This window comes from Porites lutea, chromosome 3 (genome assembly GCF_958299795.1).
Source record: "Porites lutea chromosome 3, jaPorLute2.1, whole genome shotgun sequence".
In the NCBI taxonomy this organism is placed as follows: Eukaryota; Metazoa; Cnidaria; class Anthozoa; order Scleractinia; family Poritidae; genus Porites; species Porites lutea.
In genome coordinates, this window is record NC_133203.1 from 14,332,079 (window position 1) to 14,359,311 (window position 27,233).

General features: G+C 38.4%; 2 protein-coding genes across 3 annotated transcripts; both read right to left on the reverse strand.

Annotated features, from left to right (window-relative positions):
• Positions 1-842: 842 nt before the first annotated feature.
• LOC140930569 (uncharacterized) lies at positions 843-4,964 on the reverse strand. The gene is made up of 4 exons (XM_073380291.1): positions 4,791-4,964; positions 4,404-4,525; positions 2,916-2,975; positions 843-1,456 (listed from the first exon to the last, which is right to left on the reverse strand). Exons 2-4 carry the CDS (start codon positions 4,498-4,500, stop codon positions 978-980), a joined length of 636 nt encoding a protein of 211 aa, XP_073236392.1. The 5' UTR covers positions 4,501-4,525; positions 4,791-4,964; the 3' UTR covers positions 843-977.
• A 5,528-nt stretch (positions 4,965-10,492) lies between these two features.
• Positions 10,493-18,358, reverse strand: LOC140930570 (uncharacterized). 2 transcript variants are annotated; one of them, XM_073380292.1, is made up of 4 exons: positions 18,304-18,358; positions 13,833-13,955; positions 12,621-12,680; positions 10,493-11,169 (listed from the first exon to the last, which is right to left on the reverse strand). In XM_073380292.1, exons 2-4 carry the CDS (start codon positions 13,927-13,929, stop codon positions 10,697-10,699), a joined length of 630 nt encoding a protein of 209 aa, XP_073236393.1. In that variant the 5' UTR covers positions 13,930-13,955; positions 18,304-18,358; the 3' UTR covers positions 10,493-10,696. The 2 variants fall into 2 exon arrangements, with proteins under 2 accessions (XP_073236393.1, XP_073236394.1); XM_073380293.1 differs by having other exon boundaries at positions 18,225-18,346.
• Positions 18,359-27,233: the final 8,875 nt, after the last annotated feature.

A 27,233-nucleotide genomic window follows, 5' to 3' on the forward strand; every position in this document is an offset into this window, starting at 1 on the left:
GAAATCAGCATTTGGGAAAAGGACATTGGTGTAGAACTGCCTTGCGCATGTTGGTGTAAATCTGAAAGGCACCAGCTTGTATCATTAGAGTTTTCTATGAAAGCGAGAAGTCATCATTCAACAGTTCATAAACATGAAAATAGCCGCTGTATTGGTTGTCAATACATTAAAATTCTTTTCAAAGAATTTACATGAAAATGGCGTTTAGTTCCCAGAGGAGAGAAATGCATTTGTTCTTGACCACTAACATGGCCTCTTTGACGTCATTTGCAAACCAGCAATTCACCATTTTCACATAGACGATAATGCATCTTGTTTACCCTCCAAAATTTTGCATATAAACCATTGTTTCCAATTTCTCCTGTGTATTACAGTCGTTCCAAGAGAAATCGAAGACAATCGTTATGCAAAATTTTTGGGGGTAAACTGAAGTTGCATTATGGCCTGTGTAAAAATGGTGAATACAAGGAGTGAGGGCTACCCAACGACAGTTTCCCCTAAATGCATAGTGACACTTTTTAGGCTACCCCGAGTACTTTTTGCGTCCCAAAATTGTAGGTTTCCTTTTTATACGAAAAATAGCTAAACCTGGGGGGTGAAATGCGTTAAAATTTAACTTCAGAAAATCGTAGGGCTATTATTAGACCATTAGACATAAGCTTCGAAAATTGTACATGGAAGCGGAGCCTCGGAGTCATGTTTAAATTTTCAAATGTCGAACGTGGGCTAAATGACAAATTCACTTGTAGTATCAAAAAAAGGTTTTCTTTTCATGTTCATTTTATTTTTTTTTTATTCCCTTAGTTTAATAGTTGCCTTACAACTTATCAAGACCATGTATAAATTAAACAAGAATTTAATTCACCCTGAACTAATCAGTGCGTGCCCTTCCAAAGTTGTCTGCCTCCGAGTTGTCTACTATTGATAACATATATTCCCTTTAGTTACCAGTTGCCCCATGAGCATGAAGAATTCAGTCACATGAATTCACCGTAAATGTCGGCGCATGCTTTTCCATGGTTATCGAATTCATGGGATTTCTTCAAATCCTCGATGTACCACAGGCGCAGCTTCTGACCAGCGGTAACGGAAACAGGAGCGTCGTAAATCGACATAACAAGCTCAGGCGAATAAGAGTTGTAACCAGGAACCAAAACCCAACCGTGCACGTGGGCACCTTCACGCAACATTTTAGGCGGGAAAAGAATCTCATTGCTTTCGTCTGTCAAGGCCACGATAATGAAATCCGTACTGCCACCAGCTTTGAAAAGGCCACAACCCCAATGTGACCAATATATGGGAGAGGGTTTAGCACAGGTAATGTATCCATACAGATGAACCAACTTGACCTTCCTTAGTTTGCCACCTTTCAAAGCCTGAAATTCACCATAGGCGTCGTCCTTTGTCCCAAAACACACTGGGTCCGTATTGAGCTTGACGAACGTTTGATTCACGGCTTTTGATACAAAAAGAGATCAAATCAACCCTTTAAATTTTTAGAATGAAATGCTCCATTTTTTATTAAACAAGAAAATGATACACCTCCTGCCCTCTATGACTTAGCTCAACCGGCTTCGGCTGTCCATAATTACAATACTAGGTATGCCACTAATCAAAATCTGTGCAGATCATTTTCCAGAACTAATTAATAGGCCTAGCAAGGTTTAGCGTAGTTGCATCACAGACCTGGGAAGCAACACAAATGAAAATTAAGTGTCCCCCTTTGAACAGTTTTAAAAAAAGAATATAAACTCTTTCTACTTGACAGTCAGGCATCTTGAACAACATTAATCTGTTATTTAGCTCTATTTATTTAATTATTTAATTTAAATAGTTATCATTACTCTTATATACCCTTCCTTTTCAATATGATTAATTTAGCCAGAACTCCATGACTAGTTTTTTATAAGTACTGTATAATCTCCACCCACTTCTAACCGCTCTGTGGTAGTAGCCCGACTCGAAAGCTTTGCTCCTTTGGCTGCTACACACTTTTTTCCCTTTGTTCTGTTTAATGCAATGTACAGTTAGCTCTGTTTTTACTTCTTTTTTTCTTTTTGTTGTTGTATTGTAATTGATTAATTGTGAATAAATGAACTGGAACTTGAACTCAAAGCTTATTCAGAATTCACCGTGCTTTGAAATATAGTTACTCGGCATTTCGCGTTGAAAATTTGATGAGATGAATTTGAATGTCTAGCTATCTTAAAAGCTTGATTTCTTAAAATGGACAATTTCACAATTTATGTTCAACACAGGAATAGCAGTTGGTACGTTTTATAAGAACCTGTTGCTTACGAGATAATGCGACTTTTTCTTTAATATGATGGGTCCTTTGCTGAATACGATCACACGGTGCAAAAAAACATCGTGCTAGATGCCCGCGTAGATGGCAAACGAGGGCAAGACTGAAAACAAAGAGGTCACGGTATCATTCAAAAAGCTAATATCCTTTCTTTTCAAGGACCCACTGCGTTGCAATTGCTTGCCATCCAGCAAGGTGTTTTTTGTACCACGTGACCATATTCTAGTCAGATATGAGATCCCTGTAAGGCGTTACGTTCTCAGGCCCAAGCCATGCCGTACCGCTTAAAACACGTGACTCCAAATGATTTCGGGTAGAAGTACAGTCAAACTCTGTTAATACGGACATTGCGGGAGCCTTAGAAGAGTCCATAACAATGGACTGTCCGTACTAAGCGGTTGAATTTAGAGAAAATGGAAGGGCTTTCTTTCTCCGACAACAAAGCAAACTGTCCGTAATAATGAGGTGTCTCTAATAAGGGGATGTCCGTGAGGGGCTGACGGGGGCTGACTGTACAAGAAAAATAGAAGCTAGAGAGCAGCAAAGGTTTAATAGGCTTGTATTTGGCTTAATTTGGTATCTCGATGCGTGTTTGCAGATAGTTACTCACCTACGAGTTGTTTTACCTCACTCACTTCATCTAACAAGATTTTCACCTTTTTCAGAGTCTCTGAAAGAATAATATGCATTATAAACCACCAATTAGGTTTTCTGCGATTTTAGTGGCTTTTTGAGTCACATGGTAGCAAATCAGAGGACTGGTATCAGGCAATCCACCCTGTCCGTGGCGATATTTGCTCTATGATTTTTCGGTTGCATGAAAGCATAAAAAAGTCAACAATTCAAATTATTTACCTTCATTTTAAACAAAAGCAGTAAAACCAAACTCGTTTTGTAAAATGTTTTAGCTAGTCGCAACTTTTCCAGAAGGTAAGAGCCTACTAACAATAAAATATGATATGTTGTTTTAAGAAGTTACGAACTAACACTAAAGTATTCTTTCAAATACTTAAATGCAGTTTTTTAAGCAAATAGCTGTCAGCTTTGTATCGGTAATAGCATGATTTGTAGTGATATTTGGCATAAATACGACGAGTGATATTTCGAAATTGTTATACGTAATTTCACGAGTCGTTAGGCGAGTGAAATTTGACACAATTTTCTCAAACTCGTTAATAATTCATTAAGAAAATACAAAGGAAATTAATGTTTAATGAGTGTTTGGAAATCGGATGAAACACTGCTTAGTATTTGCATCCTTAATTTCTCCTTCAAAAATGATTTTGTTTCAGAAGAAATATCAAACATTCGACACAGTGTTTCATCACCAGATGAAACACCTCGAAGTTCGTCAAAGATACTCCGCTGCGCCTCGTATTTTCAACTGTCTTCTCGGTGTTTCATCTGGTGATGAAACACTGCATCTCATGTTTGATATATTACTTGAAATATCACGTGTGGTATTTATGCCAAATATCACGTACAAATCATACTATTATTTGTTTATACTATTACCCACAAAAGGTTAGTAATTTTCACGTGTAGGCATTTCAAATTGAGCTGAAATACCACTGTTCTAAGCCAATCAAATTGTAGAAGTTTGTCATGTAATCATGTAGTAGTATAAGGAAAAAATACTACAAATTAAGTGTTTAAAATAGGCAAATATATTAATTGAGTTGTACGGTGCATAGTTCGAGCAACAGTTCGAGTGATCTGCGATTGTCAGTCAATTTATAATCAACAAGATTATCGTCAGTTCAACCTGTCCTTACTGTCCAACCTGTATTATTTATTTCTTAAAAACAGGCCTTGCAAGATTTTTCCGGAGTTTTAATTTGGGATACATATTTACTCGAAGTATCATATACTTCTTACCGCTAGGCCACTCAGTGCGTAGTGCCTCGTGATGAATGGTCTGTCACTAAGTACAAAGTCTTTTATTTTTGTTTTGTTTTTCTGTCGCTGGCATGGTGCGAAAATAGATTTGCCCTTTTGAAAAAGATCTGAATTTTTATTGGCCTTGTCCCTTGGTAAGGTAGAAGCGACGTAACCTTCTGTTGCTAGGGTACTTTATTTAGGAAGAGTCCATACTTACGGCTACAGGGACCCCAGCAGGGCGGCGGACAAGACGGCTGAGCCTCGGCCTTTTCTGCGAACATCAGGGCCATTAACAGAAAAGCTAGAGTCTTCATGGTCAGTTAGGCAACAATAGCACTTCTGGGAAGAAGGAATTAAAAACATTATGACATTTTATCGCTCAACTGATTAGGCAAAGATTTTCAGACCATATTGCCTTCCACTCAATTAAGGGAAATTACCATTTTCTTTTGCAAAATTTTGTTAATATGTAATTGTTCCAATAGTTATAAATGTTCTTTTTCTTGCAGTCTTCTATAGTGGATCTGCATGACTTGTTTATCCGGCTGCTTAAATATGAAAAGAAAATGATATTGTCGCAGACGAAATTGCGCGAAAACTATACCTTTTATGCACGTGCTCCTTGGCCACGGTGTTGATAAGGTACTGTGTTGTGATGTAGTTATTTTTCAGTGTCTTTTGGCGATCGAACCCGTCCGCAAAACCTAAACTGAACTACCTTTTACGCCACATCAGCTGAGTTTGGTCATTTCACCAGCCCGAGTCAGCCACAAGCTAGGCACGAGCCATCCTCGAGTCAAGCCCAAATGTTATTATTTTTTTGTTTTCTATTTTGAGTTTCATGGCCACGGAAAAGCAATAAATATTTTCATATAAATTGTAGAAATAATTTAAAAGGAACCATAAAATATGTGATACGTAATTACGCGCTTCGATCGTGATGTGGAAAAGCGTTGGTTGAAGAGCTCATGATCACTTGCTTCACAAGCTATTGTCACCTCGTTAACGGCATATCATGAAACGAAATGACCAAACTATTAACACAAGAGAAGCGATAGAAATAACAACTGTACAAGCCCATGCCCGCAGCCAGAATTTTTTACGGGGAGGTGCGTTCCAAGGAGGAGCGGACCAAACGAGACAGGAAGAGCACGTCTGTAGGGGGGAACTAGGGTGTCTTAGATTGTACTACGAAAGTTTTGAAAAACATGAATATTGTGGAACCTCAAAATTGATTTTTTTGGCAAAGAGACAACTTTATCATTATCTGTTAGAGGGTGCATGTGCTTAACAGCCATTGAAGAGAGCTTCTCTTGTGCTGCGACTATAACTTTTTTGCCACAGAAAACGGCAGATATTTTAAACTATGCTCATCATCTCCTTCAAGCGCAAGTGAATCCCAAATCCACCCTTTGTAATGGGCTGTTTAACAGGTAATTCGAAAACGAGAATTCCCAATACCTGAAACGGCCCGATAAATGCGTCCAGTCAGAGACGGTTGTACCGCTGTCGACAGAAAACGAAAACAAACAGTTAAAGAAATGTTTCTCCCTGGCAAGCAACTGCCACGGCAATAACTGCAAATAGAGGAATAATTACATCATCGGGCTCCAGTCTTAAGATTCGCATTATTGTAATTGACATGAAAGGGCTGGGAGACTGATCTTTGCAACATGCCAGAGTAGGCAGGGGCTGACCCAACGACGGGTTCCTCCAACATGCATTTGAAAACACGTTTTAGGTTATCCAGAGTACTTTTAAATCTCTAGAAATGTATTCTAAGTGGCGCTAAAAAAAATTATCTGTTCGGTCATTAACAATAACAATAACATTTAAATTTTTCTATCAAAATCAAAAAAAAGTATTTACATTAAATGAGTACAAGATAATTACAAATAAAGATATAGATATACTAAGATAACTGAAATGATTCCTTAAATAAAAATGTCTTAATTAAAGTCTTAAAAGATTCTAAGTTCGTTGCTTCGCGCGCGGACCTTGGCAGCTTATTCCATAGGAAAGGAGCAGCTACCTGGAAAGCTCTTTCTATTCTTAGTATTCACACTTAATCTTTCCAACAAACGACCATTGTCGTTGCGCCTCAAATGGTAGGAGGAAGGCTGTTGAATACTAATTAAAATCTGAAAGGTACCTAGGTGATAGGCCATGCAAAATTTTAAAAGTTATCAAGAGTATCTTATAATGTATCTTGGAGCGCACTGGTAACCAATGTAGAGTACAAGTATTATATGACAAAACTTGTGCGCACGATATATAAGTCTTGCACTCGCATTCATAACACGTTGCAATTTCATAGTCTGATATTCCGGGATTCCATACAGAAGGCTATTACAATAATCCAATCTACTACTGATAAAAGCATCTGTTCGGCCTTATAAGGGCTTCAGTATTATTCTCCCGAAAATTTTAGATGCAATTTAAAGTTTTACGAAAGTGAGAATTTTTCTGATTCCTCCCTTCATCGCCATTTCGGTCCGAAAATTTTAGGTTTCCTTTCTCTGCGAAAAATATTTTAACCTGAGGGTGTGAAATGGGAAAAACTGAACTTAGAAAATCGTAAAGGATTTATTAGATAAGCTTCGAAAATAGTTCATGAATGGAACGGTCATTTAGAACTTTTTAACCTTCCCGTCAAGCAAGAGAAAATTCTAGGCAATTTTTGCTTCTCCGAACCGTAAGGGTAAAAGGCAGAATGAGTTTGCAGAATGGCATATGGCATGGCTTGCGGAAAGACACAATTTTGCGGGATTTAATTTATGGAAAATGGCGAATCTTTGTAGAATCTTTGTGGCTCTGCGAAAAGCTAATCGACCGTGAGAAGTCAAGGAGTCTTTCCTGGCTTTTTGATTGTCATCGTAATCAAGCCCGCAACATCAAAACCCGGCTGTTTGTTAGTTGGTTGGCGCCAAAAAGGGCGGAATTTTCAGTTTTATTTATTTCTTTAAGTCATTCTGCATATATTACATTCCGCATAATTATGTCATTCCGCAAGCCATGCCACATGCCATTCCGCACGCTCATTCGTCCTTTACCCTCACCGTCTCCGAACAGATATTTTACAGAAAACAGTCGTTGGGTCCCCCTGAGTAGGGCAGCTTTAATAGGAATTTCAATATCCTGCAAGCAACGCAAAAAAGCTGGGTCCAGCATGTCAAAACTATAGCAGGGAATCTCATACCCTTTCATACTGTTAAATAAAAGCAATTCAGATCCAACACTTTGCAGAAAACTATGGAACCATACCGATCAGAGGCAAGAGAGAATGAGCAAGATCATTCTCTCTTGTCAGAGGTTAATTTCTGATAGAGCAAAGATAGGAAACTACAGGAAATGACTGTACAGCACAAGACCACGTGACCTCTCAGTGAAAGAGGCATTTGGTAAATCCACACTACGAATCCTCCAAAACAGACTTTAGTTAAGGACAAAATGAAGCAGATGAAGGGGCTAGTGACGTATTAGCAAGGGGTAAATGCCCTGTAGGTATACCAAATCCCCTTTTTTATAGTTTACGAAGGCTAAAACACGTTTTGTGGAAAGAGTCAGTCATGCTTAGGAGCTCTTTCACAGTACGTATTTTCAATTTTACTACACAATCAATTAAAGTCTCAGAAGGGTTGAGGATTCTTAATTTCAGTAAAACTTTGAGTTACGTCTAGTACAAACCTAGAATCAAGGATCTTTACCGACGAAAAAGAGCAACCAATACACTGGTTTGAAACACTCTGAAGTAAATAGTATACTATTTTTTTTTATATATTTTTCATTTTTTATCATCATCATCATTATCATTATCATTATCATTATCAGGAAGGCGCACGAAGCGCATTACGTACATAAAGGAAGGACCCATGAGCCTCTGGGCATTAATAGGCGTGATGATTTATACTAGGCCAATTTCGATATACATGTATTAAAATTCATACTTGGCACCAAGGCTTGGGGGAATAAAACAAAAGAAATGTATTATTCATTGTTGAGCCTCAAGATGACTTTTTTTGTCTTATACCCACAAGCCTTACAGCCAAGTATGAATTTTAATATATCGAAATTGATCTATTCGCCACCATACTTAGTATATAATATACTCCAGAGGAAATATTCTCTAACTTAAATTCCCTACCCAAAAAATACATTACTAAGAAATCGTTTCTGTTCAATCACAACTTGTCTCTTTCATTCAGAAACAACGAAATACTGTTTTATTGTTTGGAAATATGCATTTCTATTACACGCACTCAATAAAAACGAAAATGTTATCAATGCTGGGTACTGGGTACCTTCTGAAAATCGCAAAAACGTATTCCCAGCTAGAAAAACCAATCTGTCCTAATCGCAAAAATTAGTCCCCGCAAAACACAAAAAGTCACCAATCCGCAAAAATAATCTCCTGCAAAAATTTCTTGCCACACGGTATATATCTTAATTTGTTTTCTCTGTAATCTTATACAATTTTTTTAAGTAGAAACACCATACTACGTCTTTTCTGCTCATTGTAATACCGCATATACAGCTATTTCGAGAAAGGTTGTCGGAAGAACTGTGCACGCGACAATCCCGAAAGGTAATATGGGATATGATCAATGCACTTTTCCTGACACTGTAGCTGTCGAATCTACTTTTGTTGCTTTCCTTTAGCACTCGCAAACATACGTCCATGGTTTCTGGTGCCATTCTTTGAAATTTCTTTGAAAAACAGTGAACTCAAGATCACCCAAAACACCTTTCGGGATTGTCGCGTGCACTTTTTCCGACAACCTTTCTTGAAATAGCTGTATATTTCTGTAATTTCGTGATCTTTCCAATCAACCTGATGAAGACTGGTATTTGCCATTCGAAATATCGGAAATACAGTATTTTCACGTTTTCACGTTGTTTGCGTAGTCCTTGCATTTGTCATTTTGACAATAATCTCCAATTATTGTCATTGTCATTATCATCATCATCGTTATTGTTATTATTATTATTATTAATTGGTTAAATTAACTTTTTTAAGCTAAATTAAGTGCTTTTTAAATCGACAGGAATTGTAAATAGTGTTTTTGAATGAATAGTTTTTTCTTTTTTTAAGCGAATTAATTGTAAATAGGATTTTAATAGTTAGCATTGTTGTCAATGATTTTAATAAATCTCGTTTTGTTTTATATTATTATTATTATTAATATTATTATTATTATTATTATTATCGTTATAAGATGCAAGCCAAGATAAACAAAGATGAAAAATAAATAACAAAATTGAAAAAAAAATCGTGTTATAGTGTTATAATAGTCTAGTTTCGGAAAGGACTCGGTCAAAATTGACTTTAGAGACTTAGTAAATTCGATATTTGCACATCTCCCAAACATTTACATAAGTATTGTCCTCTTAGGAAAACTGTGAACAGAAGAAACTGAAAACAAAGGTTATGCAAAATTTTCAGGTCAAACATGGTGTATTAATGGAAATGGGCAAATGGAGAATAAAGGATTCATTATAAAGAAAAATGCCAAAAGCGTATAATCAGGAGCGGGCAGGTTAGACACAGCGTGCTTATTTGTGTTGGTAGCCAAACAGAGCAAGGAATGAGCTTCATCTTGCTTGCTCGCGAAGCCAGCCATATTATAGTACACTTAAATGAACTTGACATGACTTGCTCTTTTCGACGGATGTTAAAAAGTGCTGACCTGACTTGAGCAATCGTCTCTATTCACCATGTTCTAAACGCGTGAAAAACTGGGTACGAGATGCGACCACAAAGATTCTTGGGATCGTGTGCAGGGACAATGAAGGTCAACAAACATGGCGCACTACAAATGCTTTCTGCCAAACTGCAATAGCAGTTTCAGAAATGCAACTAACGTTTACTAATACAGAATACTTAAGACCACGATGCACCAGGTATGTTTTCTCCAGTCAAAATGACCTAGAGAGCGTTTTTAAACGGTGTTTTTCTGCTGTCCGCCACGTTTTTGATGTCCCTCCAAACGATTCAGGAGCCTTTGCGTTCATAAGTCGTACCCATTCTCCGCTCCAATAGCCTACGTTCGATAGTATTAAAATTCTAACATGACTCTGAGGCTTTATGGACAAACTTACAAATTTTTCACAACTCCATTATCTCACAATGCTCAAAAGAGACTTGGGCACTGAAAAAAACCAAACCAAGTATAGAAATATGACCAGAAAGCCTAGAGTCATGTTAGAACTTTTAAATATCGAACTTGGGCTATTTTCAAGGACATAGTGATTAACGGAAAAGACAAATTCATTTATAGTATCAAAAAAAACTTTTTCTTCTTCATATTCATTTTATTCTATTTTATTCCCTTAGTCAGTTAATAGTTGCTATACAACTTATCAAGACAATATAGTAATTTTACAAGAACTTAATTCACCCTAAACTAATCCGCGCGTGCCCTTTCAAAGTTATCTGCGTCCGAGTTGTCTTCTATTGATAATATACATTCCCTTTAGTCACCAGTTGCCGCATGAGCATGTAGAATTCAGTCACATGAATTCACCGTAAATGTCGGCGCATGCTTTTCCATGGTTATCGAATTCATGGGATTTCTTCAAATCCTCGAGGTACCATAGGCGCAGCTTCTGACCAGCGGTAACGGACACAGGAGTGTCGTAAATCGACATAACAAGCTCAGGCGAATAAGAATTGTAACCAGGAACCAAAAGCCAACCGTGGGCGCCTTTACCCAATTGGCTTGGCGGGAAAAGAATCTTATCGCTTTCGTCTGTCAAGGCCACAATTATGAAATCCGTACTGTCACCAGCTTTGAAAAGGCCACAACCCCAATGTGACCAATATATGGGAGAGGGTTTAGCACAGGTAACGTATCCATACAGATGAACCAATTTGACCTTTCTTAATTTGCCACCTTTCAAAGCCTGAAATTCACCATAGGCGTCGTCCTTTGTCCCAAAACACACTGGGTCAGTATTAAGCTTGACGAACGTTTGATTCACGGCTTTGATACAAAAAGAGATCAAATCAACCCTTTAAATTTTTAGAATGAAATGCTCCACTTTTTATTAAACAAGAAAATGATACACCTCCTGCCCTCTATGACTTAGCTCAACCGGCTTCGGCTGTCCATAATTACAATACTAGGTATGCCACTAATCAAAACCTGTGCTGACCATTTTCCAGAACTAATTAATATGGCCTAGCAAGGTTTAGCGTAGTTGCATCACAGACCTGGGAAGCAACAACTATGAAAATTAAGTGTCTCCTTTTGAAGCGTTTTAAAAAAAGAATATAAACTATTTCTACTTGACAGTCAGGCATCTTAAACAACATTAATCTGTTATTTAGCTCTATTTATTTAATTATTTAATTTAAATAGTTATCATTACTCTTATATACCCTTCCTTTTCAATATGATTAATTTAGCCAGAGCTCTATAACTAGTTTTTTATAAGTACTGTATAATCTCCACCCACTTGTAACCGCTCTGTGGTAGTAACCAACTCGAAAGCTTGGCTCCTTTGGCTGCTACACACTTTTTTTCCTTTGTTATGTTTAATTCAATGTACAGTCAGCTCTGTTTTTACTTCTTTTTTTCTTTTTGTTGTTGTATTGTAATTGATTAATTGTGAATAAATGAACTGGAACTTGAACTCAAAGCTTATTCAGAATTCACCGTGCTTTGAAATATAGTTACTTGGCATTTCGCGTTGAAAATTTGATGAGATGAATTTGAATGTCTAGCTACCTTAAAAGCTTGATTTCTTAAAATGGACAATTTCACAATTTATGTTCAACACAGGAATAGCAGTTGGTACGTTTTATAAGAACCTGTTGCTTACGAGATAATGCGACTTTTTCTTTAATATGATGGGTCCTTTACTGAATACGATCACACGGTGCAAAAAAACATCGTGCTAGATGCCCGGGTAGATGGCAAACGAGGGCAAGACTGAAAACAAAGAGGTTACGGTATCATTCAAAAAGCTAATGTCCTTTCTGTTCAAGGACCCACTGCGTTGCAATTGCTTGCATCCAGCAAGGTGTTTTTTGTACCACGTGACCATATTCTAGTCAGATATGAGATCCCTGTAAGGCGTTACGTTCTCAGGCCCAAGCCATGCCGTACCGCTTAAAACACGTGACTCCAAATGATTTCGGGTAGAAGTACAGTCAAGCTCTGTTAATACGGACATTGCGGGAGCCTTAGAAGAGTTCATAATAATGGACTGTCCGTACTAAGCGGTTGAATTTAGAGAAAATGGAAGGGCTTTCTTTCTCCGACAACAAAGCAAATTGTCCGTAATAATGAGGTGTCTCTAATAAGGGGGTGTCCGTGAGGGGCTGTTTGACTGTACAAGAAAAATAGAAGCTAGAGAGCAGCAAAGGTTTAATAGGCTTGTATTTGGCTTAATTTGGTATCCCGATGCGTGTTTGCAGATAGTTACTCACCTACGAGTTGTTTTACCTCACTCACTTCATCTAACAAGATTTTCACCTTTTTCAGAGTCTCTGAAAGAATAATATGCATTATAAACCACCAATTAGGTTTTCTGCGATTTTAGTGGCTTTTTGAGTCACATGGTAGCAAATCAGAGGACTGGTATCAGGCAATCCACCCTGTCCGTGGCGATATTTGCTCTATGATTTTTCGGTTGCATGAAAGCATAAAAAAGTTAACAATTCAAATTATTTACCTTCATTTTAAACAAAAGCAGTAAAACCAAACTCATTTTGTAAAATGTTTTAGCTAGTCGCAACTTTTCCAGAAGGTAAGAGCCTACTAACAATAAAATATGATATGTTGTTTTAAAAAGTTACGAACTAACACTAAAGTATTCTTTCAAATACTTGAAGGCAGTTTTTTAAGCAAATAGCTGTCAGCTTTGTATAGGTAATAGCATGATTTGTAGTGATATTTGGCATAAATACGACGAGTGATATTTCGAAATTGTTATACGTAATTTCACGAGTCGTTAGGCGAGTGAAATTTGACACAATTTTGAAATATCACGTGTGGTATTTATGCCAAATATCACGTACAAATATTAATTATACTATTATTTGTTTATACTACTACCCACAAAAGGTTTGTAATTTTCACGTGTAGGCATTTCAAATTGAGCTGAAATACCACTGTTCTAAGCCAATCAAATTGCAGAAATTTCTTATGTAATCATGTAGTAGTGTAAGGAAAAAATACTACAAATTAAGTGTTTAAAATAAGCCACTATATTGATTGAGTTGTACGGGTGCATAGTTCGAGCAACAGTTCGAGTGATCTGCGATTGTCAGTCAACTTATAATCAACGAGATTATCGTCAGTTTAACCTGTCCTTACTATCCAACCTGTATTATTTATTTCTTAAAAACAGGCCTTGCAAGATTTTTCCGGAGTTTTAATTTGGGATACATATTTACTCGAAGTATCATATACTTCTTACCGCTAGGCCACTCAGTGCGTAGTGCCTCGTGATAAATGGTCTGTCACTTAGTACAAAGTCTTTTGTTCTTGTTTTGTTTTTCTGTCGCTGGCATGGTGCGAAAATAGATTTGCCCTTTTGAAAAAGATCTGAATTTTTATTGGCCTTGTCCCTCGGTTCGGTCGAAGCGACGTAACCTTCTGTTGCCAGGGTACTTTATTTAGGGAGAGTCCATACTTACCGCTACAGGGACCCCAGCAGGGCGGCGGACATGACGGCTGAGCCTCGGCCTTTTCAGCGAACATCAGGGCCATTAACAGAAAAGCTAGAGTCTTCATGGTCAGTTAGGGCAACAATAGCACTTCTGGGAAGAAGGAATTAAAAACATTATGACATTTTATCGCTCAACTGATTTTCGCAAGATTTTCAGACCATATTGCCTTCCACTCAATTAAGGGAAATTACCATTTTCTTTTGCAAAATTTTGTTAATATGTAATTGTTCCAATAGTTATAAATATTCTTTTTCTTGCAGTCTCTTATAGTGGATCTGCATGACTTGTTTATTCGGCTGCTTAAATATGAAAAGAAAATGATGTTGTCCCAGACGAAATTTCGCGAAAACTATATCTTTTCCTCGGCCACGGTGTTGATAAGGTACTGTGTTGTGATGTAGGTATTCTTCAGTGTCTTTTGGCGATCGAACCCGTCCGCAAAACCTAAACTGAACTACCTTTTACGCCACATCAGCTGAGTTTGGTCATTTCACTAGCCCGAGTCAATCACGAGCCAGGCACGAGCCATCCTCGAGTCAAGCCCAAATGTTATTATTTTTTTGTTTTCTATTTTGAGTTTCATGGCCACGGAAAAGCAATAAACATTTTTATATAAATTGTAGAATGATTTGACAGAAAACATGAAATATGTGATACGTAATTACGCGCTTCGATCGTGATGTGGAAAAGCGTTATTTGACGAGCTCATGATCATTTGCATCACAAGCTATTGTCACCAAACTATTAAAACAAAGAAGCGATAGAAATAACAACTGTAGAAGGCTAGGCCGTAACCAGGTTTTTTTGCGGGGAAGTGAAATCCGAGGAGGAGGCTGACCAAACGAGACTGGAGAAGCACGTCTGTAGGAGGGAACTAGGTTGTCTTAGATTGTATTACGAAAGTTTTGAAAAACATGGATATTTCTCAAATTGTGGAACTTCCGGATTTAATTTTTTTGGCAAAGAGACAACTTTATCATTTTCTGTTAGAGGGTGCATGTGCATAACAGCCATTGAAGAGAGCCTCTGTTGTGCCGCGAATATTACTTTTTTGCCATAGAAAACAGCAGATATTTTAAACTATGCTCATCATCTCCTTCAAGCACAAGTGGATCCGAGCTCCACCCTTTGTAATTGGCTGTTTAACAGGTAATTCGAAAACGAGAATTCCCAATCCCTGAACATGCTGAAAAGGCCCGATAAATGCGTCCAGTCAACGGTTGTACCGCTCTCGCCACAAAACGAAAACAAACAGTTAAGGTAATGTTTCCCCCTGGCAAGCAACTGCCACGGCAATAACTGCAAATGGAGGAATAATAACATCATCGAGCTCCAGTCTTAAGATTCGCATTATTGTAATTCACGGCATGAAAGGCTTGGAGTTGACTGATGTATGCAACATACCAGAGTAGGCAGGGGCTGACCTAACGACGGGTTCCTTTAAAATGCATTTGAAAGCACGTTTTAGGTTATCCAGAGTACTTTTAGATCCCTAGAAATGTATTCCAAGTGGCGCTAAAGAAAAATTTATCTGCTCGGTTATTATGGCTGTGTTTTCACTAGAACAATTTTAACTAGATAAAGCCGGAAAAGTCCGGAAATACTGTGAAAACACCTCGTCTTGGTTTTAGCTGGTTAAAAATGCGAGCTGTTTTCACAAGCAAAAACAAGGGATTTTCTCGCCTTTACTAGCGGAAATTCACGTAGAGTTATACTACCTCGCGAGATGGTATAACTTGTCCTGATAAACGCAATAACCAATCGGGCCGCGCGTAGTGACAGACGCCTGCCAAATAATCTGGTAATATTATTTTCCAGACTATTGCCTCTTGGTTGAACTTGAGAAATTCAACATGGCAGACAATTCTAACGGTCATTTCTTTCGATTTACAATCCCACCGACCCCATTGGATTCTCTATTTCTTCGGCCAGGTTCTTAAACCAGAATTGTGGTCTTGGATAAACCCACATAGTCTTGCGCTTATCCCAGTTATGGCACTGAATGTTGTTTCGTTGTTGGATTGACAGAATTAAAAGATTTCGTCGCATCTTCCTAATTGGTAAGGACATAAGCCTCATTTGCTGAAAAAAACTCCTTCTCCTTCGCAAAAATACAGCGAAAATAATCACAAGAGAAGTCATTACATTCAAGCACTTCGTCCCCTTTCATTTTTTATTATGGCGCGCTTTTGCAATTTGAATCCTCTGAGAGTTAGTGGCTTAGATTGCCGGTTAAATTTCACAGTGAAAACAGTTGTCACGTTTAACTAATAAAAGGCGGTTTGTAAACAAATCTTAGAAAGAATGTTCAGCTAGTTAATCGCCCTAGTGTGTCTTCCTTAGATTATAATAGTGGAAAATAAACACGAGTCGCAGCGTGAGATGCTTCAAACACATCAGTCACAAGGGATATTTATCTGCACCGGCCGGTAGCACGTGAGCGTTGCTGCCGTATTTCACAATTTAATACAGTCCAGCCTTTTAAACATAGTTTTCAGCTCGGTGAATTGCAGGAAAATCAAAAGCAAGAACGTCGACATGATTTCCGACTACGATCACGATTATGGTGCCGGCTAAAGTATTTGTTTTGTAAATACCATGTTTTGCTATTTATTATTTGGTAGTGTTTTCGCCTCATATTCTGCGTACATCTTCTACATTACACATGACATCATCTACACTACCGCTATAAAGCAAAAACCAAAAAAACACTGCAACAAATGCAAAATACTTTCTGCGATCCATTTTCAATTCAAGTCGTACAATTCTTATGTTGCATCACGTTTCCTCTATCTGTCAGCACCTCACGACGATTAAGTAAAAAATTTTCTTGCTCGAATTCTTATGTGAAGGCTTAAGTAAAAGAAAATTGCTTTGCAAAATTTTACTTGAAATTTTACTAAGCAAAACTTGCTTCTAGTGTGAAGCCACGCATTATTAGAGTCAAAATATTGGCGCTGAAGTAAGGGTTTGAAAAGTAGCACCCGGCGAAGCCATCCAGTAACACTAAAGTTTTATATCGAGTACATATTGATTCAAGCTTTTCACTTACCGTTCAATTCACTTTCTCCAGTAAGTAATGATGGTAGTTCAAGTTTGTATTGCGGCAGGGTAGATATGTCAAAGTTCTCAACTTTTCCATCGCACTTGCTTATACGGTACAGCTTCAATGTGTATTGGCCCAGACCCAAGGTTCGCATCTTATCCTTGAGGCCCAAAAAATCAGAAAGATGCTTTTGGAAAGCATTTAACGACTCCTTGTGCTCGTCGCTTAACAGAATTCTGGACTTATATCTTTCGAGTGGCTTTTCTTGCCCTTGACTAAAGACACTTACAATGGCTTTAATCACACTCATCGTCAAGACTTTCGACCGGGACGATCAGACAGAATCTAAAATCCACCAGCCATGTGCTTATCTTCAAAAATGACGTCATACACAATGTGCATTGTTATTTCGTGTTCTTTGGGATACCTGTGGTGATTTTGTCTTTCTATCGAATAAATGTTTTTTCTGTCTGAAAAACAAACTAAAAGTACCAAATAGACCACATACATCAAATAATTGTTCAGAGCTTAGGAAAAGCTACAAACAACACGGTTATCTGGACAAAAATAATTCACGACACACGGTTAATTTTTTCCCTTTTTCACTACACACGGTTGATTTTTTGGACGTTTCACGCCACACGCTTAACCCCATGAGACCCTCTTGGAGTTGACTGATGCATGCAACATACCAGAGTAAGCAGGGGTACCCAACGAAGGGCTCCTCCAAAATGCATTGCCGGAAAACACGTTTTAGGTTATCCATAGTACTTTTAGATGTCTAGAAATGTATTCCAAGAGGCGCTAAAAAAAATTTACCTGATCGGTCATTATAAGGGCTTCAGTATTATTTTCCCGAAAATTTTAGATGCAATTTAAAGTTTTACGAAATTTTTCTGATTCCTCCCTTCACCGCATTTTCGGTTCCGAAAATTTTAGGTTTCCTTTGTCTGCGAAAAATAGCTTTACCTGGGGTGTGATATGAGAAAAATTAAACTTAGAAAATCGAAGGGAATTTATTATATAAGCTTCGAGAATTGTTCATGAATGGAACGGTCATCTAGAACTTTTTAGCCTTCCCGTCAAGCTATAGAAAATTCTGGGCAATTTTTGCTTCTCCGAATGGGAATAAAGTTTGAAACATTCAGTGCTTGACTCGAGTTTGTCTCGTGCATGGCTCTTGGCTCGTGGCTGGTGCTTGACTCAGGCTCGCGTTTCGCTCGTGAATTACGACCAAACTCGCATCAGCTGAAAAGTTAGTTAATATCGAAGCAAAGTGGGTATATAAAAGGTGAATTCTTATAATGTTCTACCTTTCTTAATTAAGCACGGATGACTTTCCTTTTTGGCTGGCAACAAATATGGCTTTTTACGTGTACATTCAGAACTAACCTGAGGTAAAGTTGATCATCCAAGTTCTGAGAGTCCAATGCTTCATCGATTCATGAGATCGGAGATATAACAAGGCGGTATGGGTGTGCAGGAATACTTCTGGCCCGTTTTTGACAGGTATGTCAACCGTTTGACAGGTAGTATTGAGATTGGCTACTGACGACTTCACGTGATCACTGACACGTTAAAATAGTTGTTTCCATAGCAACAACAAACTTTAAGATGGCAAGAGGTTAATTTAGACTATTGAATCGGACAAATTGCAATTATTTGGGTAGGATAGTATTGTGTGCCAGCTGTCGGGACAATACATTTTATCATAATGATTACTTTGCTTTTTATAATTAGCCAACGATGAAAAGTGTCCTTTGAACATTCAAAGTGTCTCGTACAAAACAGTAGCGCATTTGCCAAATAAGGGCAGACAAGGTAAGTGGCTTCCAACCTTTTTTAAGTTATGTTAAGAGTATGGTCTTGTGTTTTGAATTTAACTAAATCTGACTCGAGATTTCCGATTCATTTGATCGTGGAGGTTATTTGCTAAACACCACCCTTTAATAAGTTCCTGGTGTCGGCTTTTCAGTGGCAGGTCTAGATCGCGTGAAATTCGGCTTTTACGATTTCAATTGTTTTGTTTATTTATCTGTTTTAATTAAAACTAAAATTTGACAAATCTCAATCCAAAATCAGCCAGTGGCGACAATTTTTTTATAGTGATCGGGCGGCGGGCAATGATAAAATCACTTTTAAGGCGATTGAAAAATATCGGTATGGTCTCTGAAAAACTGTATCAAACACGTTAATCTTTAAAAAGCTTAAAATAAAGGAGATGATTGATTGGTATAAGAACTTTGAGTCGTCCAATTTGGTTTTTATTAATACTCTTGATTAAATACTGAATCGGACCCACGTTTAAATAGTCGTCCACGATTTTGTTGATCTCTCGGCGTACTATTACAGACCCGAATTGGAATCCTGATGGGTCCTACTACCATTGCTTAGAGTGCTTGATGATTTATAACTTTGGGTAAGAACATTTTTCCAATCCTTCTCCAGTGAAACGGGTGAATGTTTTTTCTGACTGTGATAATTTTTTTCCTATTTTTTTGGAAATTGCAACAACTGTAAGAGGAAGTTCAGATTCATTTTTTGATTCTTAATAAATATGCGATAGGTGTCATGGAACTGATCTCCTCAACTTTACACCGTTAAAAAAAGGAAAAAATTAGATCAGGGCTCGATGAATCTTGAATCTTTATTTGTTGATTTTTAAAATGATAATTTGCTTCCGACCGACCTCAGCGAAGGAGCTAACTATATTTATTATAAAGCATTTGTCTCTGCTGTCCCTTCCAACGATTCGGGGAGCCTTTACGTTCAAAAGTCCTACCCATTTCCCGCTAATTTAGAACATTGCCAATACAGCCCAGGCTCGATATATCAAAATTCTAACATGACTCTCAGGCTTTATGAACAAAATTGCAAATTTTCGCGACTCCATTGTCCCACAACTCCAGAAGAGACTTGAGCACTGAAAAATAGAAATATGACCAAACAGCCTCGGAGTCATGTTAGAATTTTCTTTTAATATATGGAACGTGGGCTATTAGCATATTTCAAGGACATAGTGATTAACGGAAATGACAAATTCATTTATAAACGTTTTTCTTTTCATATTCATTTTGTTCTATTTTCACTCCCTTAGTTTAGTAGTAGCTTTACAACTTATCGAGACCAAATACAATTTTACAAGAACTTAATTCACCCAAAACTAATCAGTACGTGTCATTCCAAAGTTATGGGCCTCCGAGTTGTCTTCTAGTCATAACATATATTCCCTTTAGTTAACAGTTGCCCCATGAGCATGTAGAATTCAGTCACATGAATTCACCGTAAATGTCGGCGCATGCTTTTCCATGGTTATCGAATTCATGGGATTTCTTCAAATCCTCGAGATACCACAAGCGCAGCTTCTGACCAGCGGTAACGGACACAGGAGCGTCGTAAATCGACATAACAAGCTCAGGCGAATAAGAGTTGTAACCAGGAACCAAAACCCAACCGTGCACGTGGGCGCCTTCACGCAACATTTTAGGCGGGAAAAGAATCTCATTGCTTTCGTTTGTCAAGGCCACGATAATAAAATCCGTACTGCACTGTCGGCTTTGTAAAGGCCACAACCCCAATGTGACCAATATATGGGAGAGGAATCAGCACAGGCAACGTATCCATAAAGATGAACCAACTTGACCTTCCTTGTTTTACCAGCCGAAACACACTGGGTGGGAGTTGAGCTTGACGAACGTTTGATTCACGGCTTTTGATACAAAATGAGATTAAATCAATTGTTATCTTTTTGAATAAAATGCTCCATTTTGTTATTTATATTTATTTTTCAATTGAACTCATTTGAGACTTTCAAAGCTTATTAATTTACCGTGCTTTGAAATATATAGTCACTCGGCACTTCGGGTTGAAAATTGGATGAGATGAATTCTAATGTCTAATGTCTGTCGAATGAGTTACCTTGAAAGCTTGATTTCTCAAAATGGACAATTCCACAATTTATGTTCAACACAGGAGTCGTTGTTGGTGACGTTTTATAAGAATCTGTTTCTTACGAGATAAAGCCAACGACGTAATTTTTCTTTTCTTTAATACGATGGGCACTTAGCAGAATATGTTGACACAGTAGAAATACTCGCGGCAACTTGCTGCATGGCAAACGAAGGCAAGACTGAAAACAAAGCGGTTACATCTTTCAAAAAGCTAATATCCTTTCTTTTTAATGACCCATTGTGTTGTTTGCCATCCAGCAAGGTGTTTTTTGTACCATATGATCATATTCTACAAAGAACGCATTGAGTCAGATATGAGATCCTTGTGCAGCATCACGTCCTCAGGCCCAGGCCAGGCCGTACCGCTTAAAACACGTGACTCCAAATGATTTCGAGCCGTTAATACGGACACTGCGGGGTTATAGAAAGTGTCCATAATAGCGAGGGGAAGTCGTTACGTCACTTTCCCATGGTAGCAAAATTTCTGAATTCGCACTGTTTCAAACTTCATCGATCTCATTCAATTTCATTTAATTTTTCAAATGTTGGCGAAATTTTCTGGGGTCAAATCCGAAAGGACTGTATCTAAGTTTAGGAAAAGAAAAAGAAAATTTTGCGTTTTGCTCACTTAGTTCGTAAAGCAGGTGCGTGAAATTTGGACGTTTCACGTCGTAGTCATGCAACGACGGCCAAGAAACGTACAAAAAAGCGCGATGGTAAGAACTTATTGCTTTTTTCCAGTTCTTTTGCCGTCGCCGGCGTCGTTGCTTAAACTCTCTATTGTTGCGATCCGGAAATTTTGCTACCATGGTAACGTGCCGTCACACTTCTCCTCTCTTTAACGGGGTTTCCGTATTAAGGTGGCTCGATACAGTTTTTCAGGGTTATTACGTCCCAGGTTTGAGCATAATTATAAACTACGTCGCCATAAACAAAGATTTGGAAAAACTGCCACCACAGTTGTATTAGACAAAGATGAACATTTGTTATGATCAGGGTTGCAATGACATCGGAGTTGTCATAGTAACTGACGCCATTAATGACGCCATTACCTATTTTACCTGCTGCAGTATTTTTCGGCACTGAGAACTGTTTTTCCAAAATCGTTTTGCGGGAGCTTTTTCCTAACATAATGCGTCACCCATGATATTAATAGGTAATCAAATGGTCTACTAGTCAAATTAGGGAATAATTTCAAGCACGTTTTGTCCAGGCTTCTAGTTCTCTTGCTCCGGTCCAGATCACCTTCTACGTAGCATCCGCTGTGCTCACGATATTGGCTGGTTTGGACTCTCCTACCAATCATACACTTCCCCAGAAGGTCGTGGAGTCCGCAAAGAGAAGGCTATTACACCTCACTTCCAAAAAGCTCCCCATTAGGGTGGATTTCCAGTGTCGCGTAATTTTTACGTGCGCACGTGCGTAAAATTCACGTTCGCGAATAAAATAGAGGCAATGCATGAAAGGTCGCTCGTAAGCGGAAAAGTTGAGCCTCGCTCAACTTCTCGTTTAAGCTCAGCACTTTTTATCTTGTCTTTATTTTATTTACGTGATTAAAATTTACGTGCGTTAATGTGCGTAGCCAAAAACGCGTCAGTGGAAATCATCTTTACACCCGAAATTTTACAAACGTTTTTTCAAAATATCGATGGATCTTTGGTGGACACGAAATTAATGGCCATGGCGTTACTGGCCTTCGTGGGGTTCTTAAGATTTGACGAATTGGCTGATCTGAAGCTTAAAGATATAGCTCTGCATGACACTCATTTTGAAATTTTTCAATTGAAAGCAGTAAAACTGATCATTATCGCGATGTCGCCATTGTCCCCATTGTCAAGTCTGGCGCGGATCTTTGCCCCTGGGGTAATTTATGGCCAGGGGCCCGTTTCTCGAAAATCCCGGTAACTTTTCGGACCCGAAATCAAATTTTCAAATCGAAATATAAAGAATAAGAGCGCTAATCCTGGCTAGCAGACTACTCCATTTTGTTTCACTAACTGATAGTTTTATCATGCTAGATGCAAAACTATTGATACCTCGATCTTTAATGTAAACGGAGACAGCTTGCCGGGCCCGTTAATTATCGGGACTTTCGAGAAACGGGCCCCTGTTTACATGAAGGTGGGGGACCCCAGGTAGGTGAAGTATCATGTGACGGGTCACCCCACCTATCATGTAAACGTGATCAAATTAAAATGAGAGATTATATGGACAGGCGGGTTACCCCACCTAAGCGGGTTACCTCACATATCTGGGGTCCCCCAACTCCCTGTAAACAGGCCCTTTCAACAGAGAAGTACTTATCGCAAGCCAAACTCACTCTACCGCGGACATCTTCCCAAGGTGGAGACGACTGTTTGTTTGGAAATATTCAAACCAAGTACAGCCCTCAGTCCATCTGCCCAGGCTCCAAATTGTCGTATTCAAGATGTAAAGAAGTTTTATTGAAGAAGATTGCAGACGTAGGCTTAGATCCTAAGTCTTTCTCTTGGCACAGCTTTAGAAGTGGCCAGGTGCATCTGCCGCCGCTAATGGTGGTATCTCCGATAGAACGTTTAGGCGCCATAGTAGATGGCGTTCGGAAAACGCTAAGGATGGCTACGTTGAAGACTCGTTAGAAAACCGATAAGCAATTTCTATGTCTCTAGGTCTGTGATTGTTTCCCGTTCTTTAATTTCTCAGCTGCCCCACAGCTCGAGCTGCACACCCATTCCCTTCTCTTAGTCGTGAATATAAATAAGAAATGTGTTTACGTTTGGCTGAGCTAAACGTGGTGGCAGTGACAGAGAATGTAAATACTTTCCTATTGGTATGAACGCACGCGTGCCGCTATGGCTATATAAATCTCTAGTAAAGAGAGAAAACCGTTTACAGTACAACCCATAAAACGGCCATAAATCGGCCCATGGACCACACAGGAGAGACGTAACACACATTTTATGTAAGGTAAGCTGTTTTTTATTGATTTTGATTTTCGTAGGTTACGAAAAACGACAGTTTTTTTGTCCACACAAATCCTTATAGTTCGAATGCTATGCAACAATATCGATGTTCGCCGATGCTTATATTTCAAGCTTGGGCTACCTGTAGGTATATAAAGTTTTGACGGTTGTAAAGTATTAATCTCTGCACTGTCAATCACTAGTTTAACAGCGGCATCTACAACAATAAGATGCCAAGTCAAAGAAGACAAAAAAATAAAGGTTTTTTTTCTTCATTGACGCCTTTAATTCGCAAATCTAACTAAATCCAGAAAAAAAGTAAAGAAAAACATCAGAGCGAACAAGCGCTCACCATTTCCTGCCTTTTCTGTTATTAAAGTCCATGTATTTCAGCCTATTCTGTCAAACCAGCCCCGCTATAGGTTTATCCCCGTTAATTAATGGACCTTTTTTCAAATGTGAGCTACGAAGTCGCTAAAAAGTTACAAAATCTACTTTTTAGCAGCAAACACATGCACCCACCAGGGCCCTAGGAGGCCGCGCATTGTGGACGCTTTGGGACACTGGGAACTAACACTCAATCAAAGATGGCGCGCGGAAGGGTAGGCATGGTTGTTTTTCTCCCGTTTTTCAACTACTTTGCAAGGTTAGTAGCGATTATAGATGGATAAAACAGAAAGAACTATATTATGTCTTTTTAAACAGTTTTAGAGGTGCTTGTGGTAATGGACTGATGGTTTACTTTACATTTGGTACGATCTTGGCCCTCACTCTCGAAGCTCATGTGCTAATTAATGTAGCATATCATGATCAGGCTTATTAAAACACAACTCTTTTAATACTCAATCTCCCCCTTCAGGAAGTTTTCAACGCTTTGATTTTTAAAGGCAAATCGGTGCGTTTCCAACAGCGTATGAAGGTTTTATTTGCAACTTGGCCTTTTTTAAGTCTTATCAATCAAAAGTGCAATGTAGCAAATTGTTTATTTCGGTATTTACTTTATAGTACATAGCCAGGCCTTTGACTTGGGAGTGGGTAGCGGAGGTAGGTGAAATTTTGAGGTTTTGGGAGGTGAAGTTGATCATAAGAACTAGAAGGGAGATCTCCTTCATTCAGCTTCTTCTCTCCTTGAGGGTACGGTCAGTTTTTTTTTTTGGGGGGGGGGGGAAGTGCTGGGGCTAGGGGGTTACATTTGAGGGGACAGCTGGAATGGAAAAAAGCCCTTCAAGCAATTAAATGATTGGAATTGAATTTAGGGCAGAACACTAATTAGCAAATATGAAAATTATTTATTTCTAATTTCCGGCACAGTCAATCGAACGAAAGCGAACCAAAAATCAATCGAACTCATTCGAACCCAATTGGCCGGATTGTTGTTCGATTGGTTTGGTAATCAAACTTAATTGAACTGGAACTTGAGCCTGTATAAATAGTGGATGGATGGGTAGACGCATGGTTAGATGATTGAGTGAATGAAAGGATGGATTAGAGAACGAATGAATACGACTTAAAGATGAACAGAAAACGCTTATGACTTAAAATATATAAAGATTTATACACCAGGGCGCCTTTTAAAATGGTACTAATAATTGTCTATTTGCTGTGCCACCTCAGGGCGCTGCCAACTATAACTTTTAACAGGAAGTATTTCTTGATGTTCACTATATGGCATGATAATATATCCGTGAAGTGCATCGTAAAAAGTGTGGAGTGATTTCATGAAGGAATACATGGATTGTAATATTTTTCAGTTCTCAAGACAAAAGAATGTCTGGTCACTGGACGACCACCTCTTACCATAAAGTTGCCCCATGAGCTTGCAAAAGTCATCCAGAGCTGGTTGGACTTTCCTTAGATCTCCACTTGGGATATTGTCTCTCAAAAGAACATGGATGGACCATGCTAATAAGGTGAAATGCTCCAGATACGGAGAAGGTAGCACTTCCTCTAGAACTGGGATACTGTAGTGCAGGAGCCAAGCTCTGTATTCATTTGCTGCAATTGATGCACATTAAAATGTATGTCAAAGACAGTAAAAGCTTTCCCTTTAAGATATTAGAAAACTTCTAAGTCAGTCGGATATTTACCTTTCCAGTGTTCCCTCTCGACAAGTTTACAGGGCAATCTGGAGATATAGTCCACGGTTCGTATCGACTGCACGCGTTTGTTTAGAAGTGGAAGCTGTAAGATAAGAGAGGATGCCGTGTGCAATTATATGTTCGTTTACTAAAGTAACAATAGGGACAGTTAAGGGCTGCATCTTTCTAAACGATTTTTGTTAAACAGTTTCATAATATACAACTGCCGTTTATCGTGAACTGTTCCACTGAAGCATATAATGAAGGGCAGAAAAGAAAGAAAGTTTGGAGGTCCAATGACTTAGTAAAAGCCTATCAAAGTCAAACTACGTTAAAAAAAATGGACTCAAACTCTTACCTTGTCTCCTATAAAAAAGGGCTTTGCTTTGTTGTCTTTGCTTAGCCACAGATTCAACAGCTGTGGGACGACGCCTAAAAGAACAGTGTGCATGTAGTCCACCAAGAGGCCCTTGCCAATATCAAACGGTCTGTGCAGCAGCAAGACGCTAGCTACCTTTATACCTTGACACTGAGTAAAAAATATGCGACGTAAAACCTAATCAACTTCGCTTCGCTGCTCATGACAATATTTTTTAACCGCACAGGTGAGAAAGAGAAGTCGATGTCGAACCAAAAGACGTCCATGATGATTTTTTTCTCAAAGTTGTAGAATGACTTAATTTTATTTGGCTTAAAATTTGGGAAAAGGCAAGGAACTGGTTGATTGCTGAACACAATTACTAATGGATGAACTTTGATTGTACAACATACCGGTTGGTTGGTACGTTCCACCTCTCGCACTGCATTCAAGACATGCTGTCGGGTCCTTATGGTTAGATCTTCCTGAAACAGCCAAAGACAATGAAGGGGGTTGCCAGGACGCTGCAAATACAACATGATTTAGTGACTAACGTTACAAAGGTGTAATGATTAATGAATTCTTAAGATATATTTGATCTGATAAAGAAGAGATACAATTATTTAACACTGAATTATTCAATAAGCGTGCGTTGGATGTGAGATGGTATTTAGCCATTAACAAAGAGCAATATGGTGCCCGCCCGAGTTGGCTGTAACCATTTCATATCCAGCAATTGCAAATGGAATAATGTTTCATTTATTTCCCAAACTCCAAACGTTTGGTTATTACTTGTAACTGAATTTTATTAATTTTCATTAAATTATCATATAAAACGACCGGATGATGATGTACCTTAGCGTATTCGTGTTCCATATAAGGTCAAACTATTAAGGTATATGAGCTGATAACCGAGATTGTGTGAACCAATCACAATGCTAGAAAGGCATTGTTCGAGGTTGAAAATGTATAAGTTGGAAAATCCATATGCTGA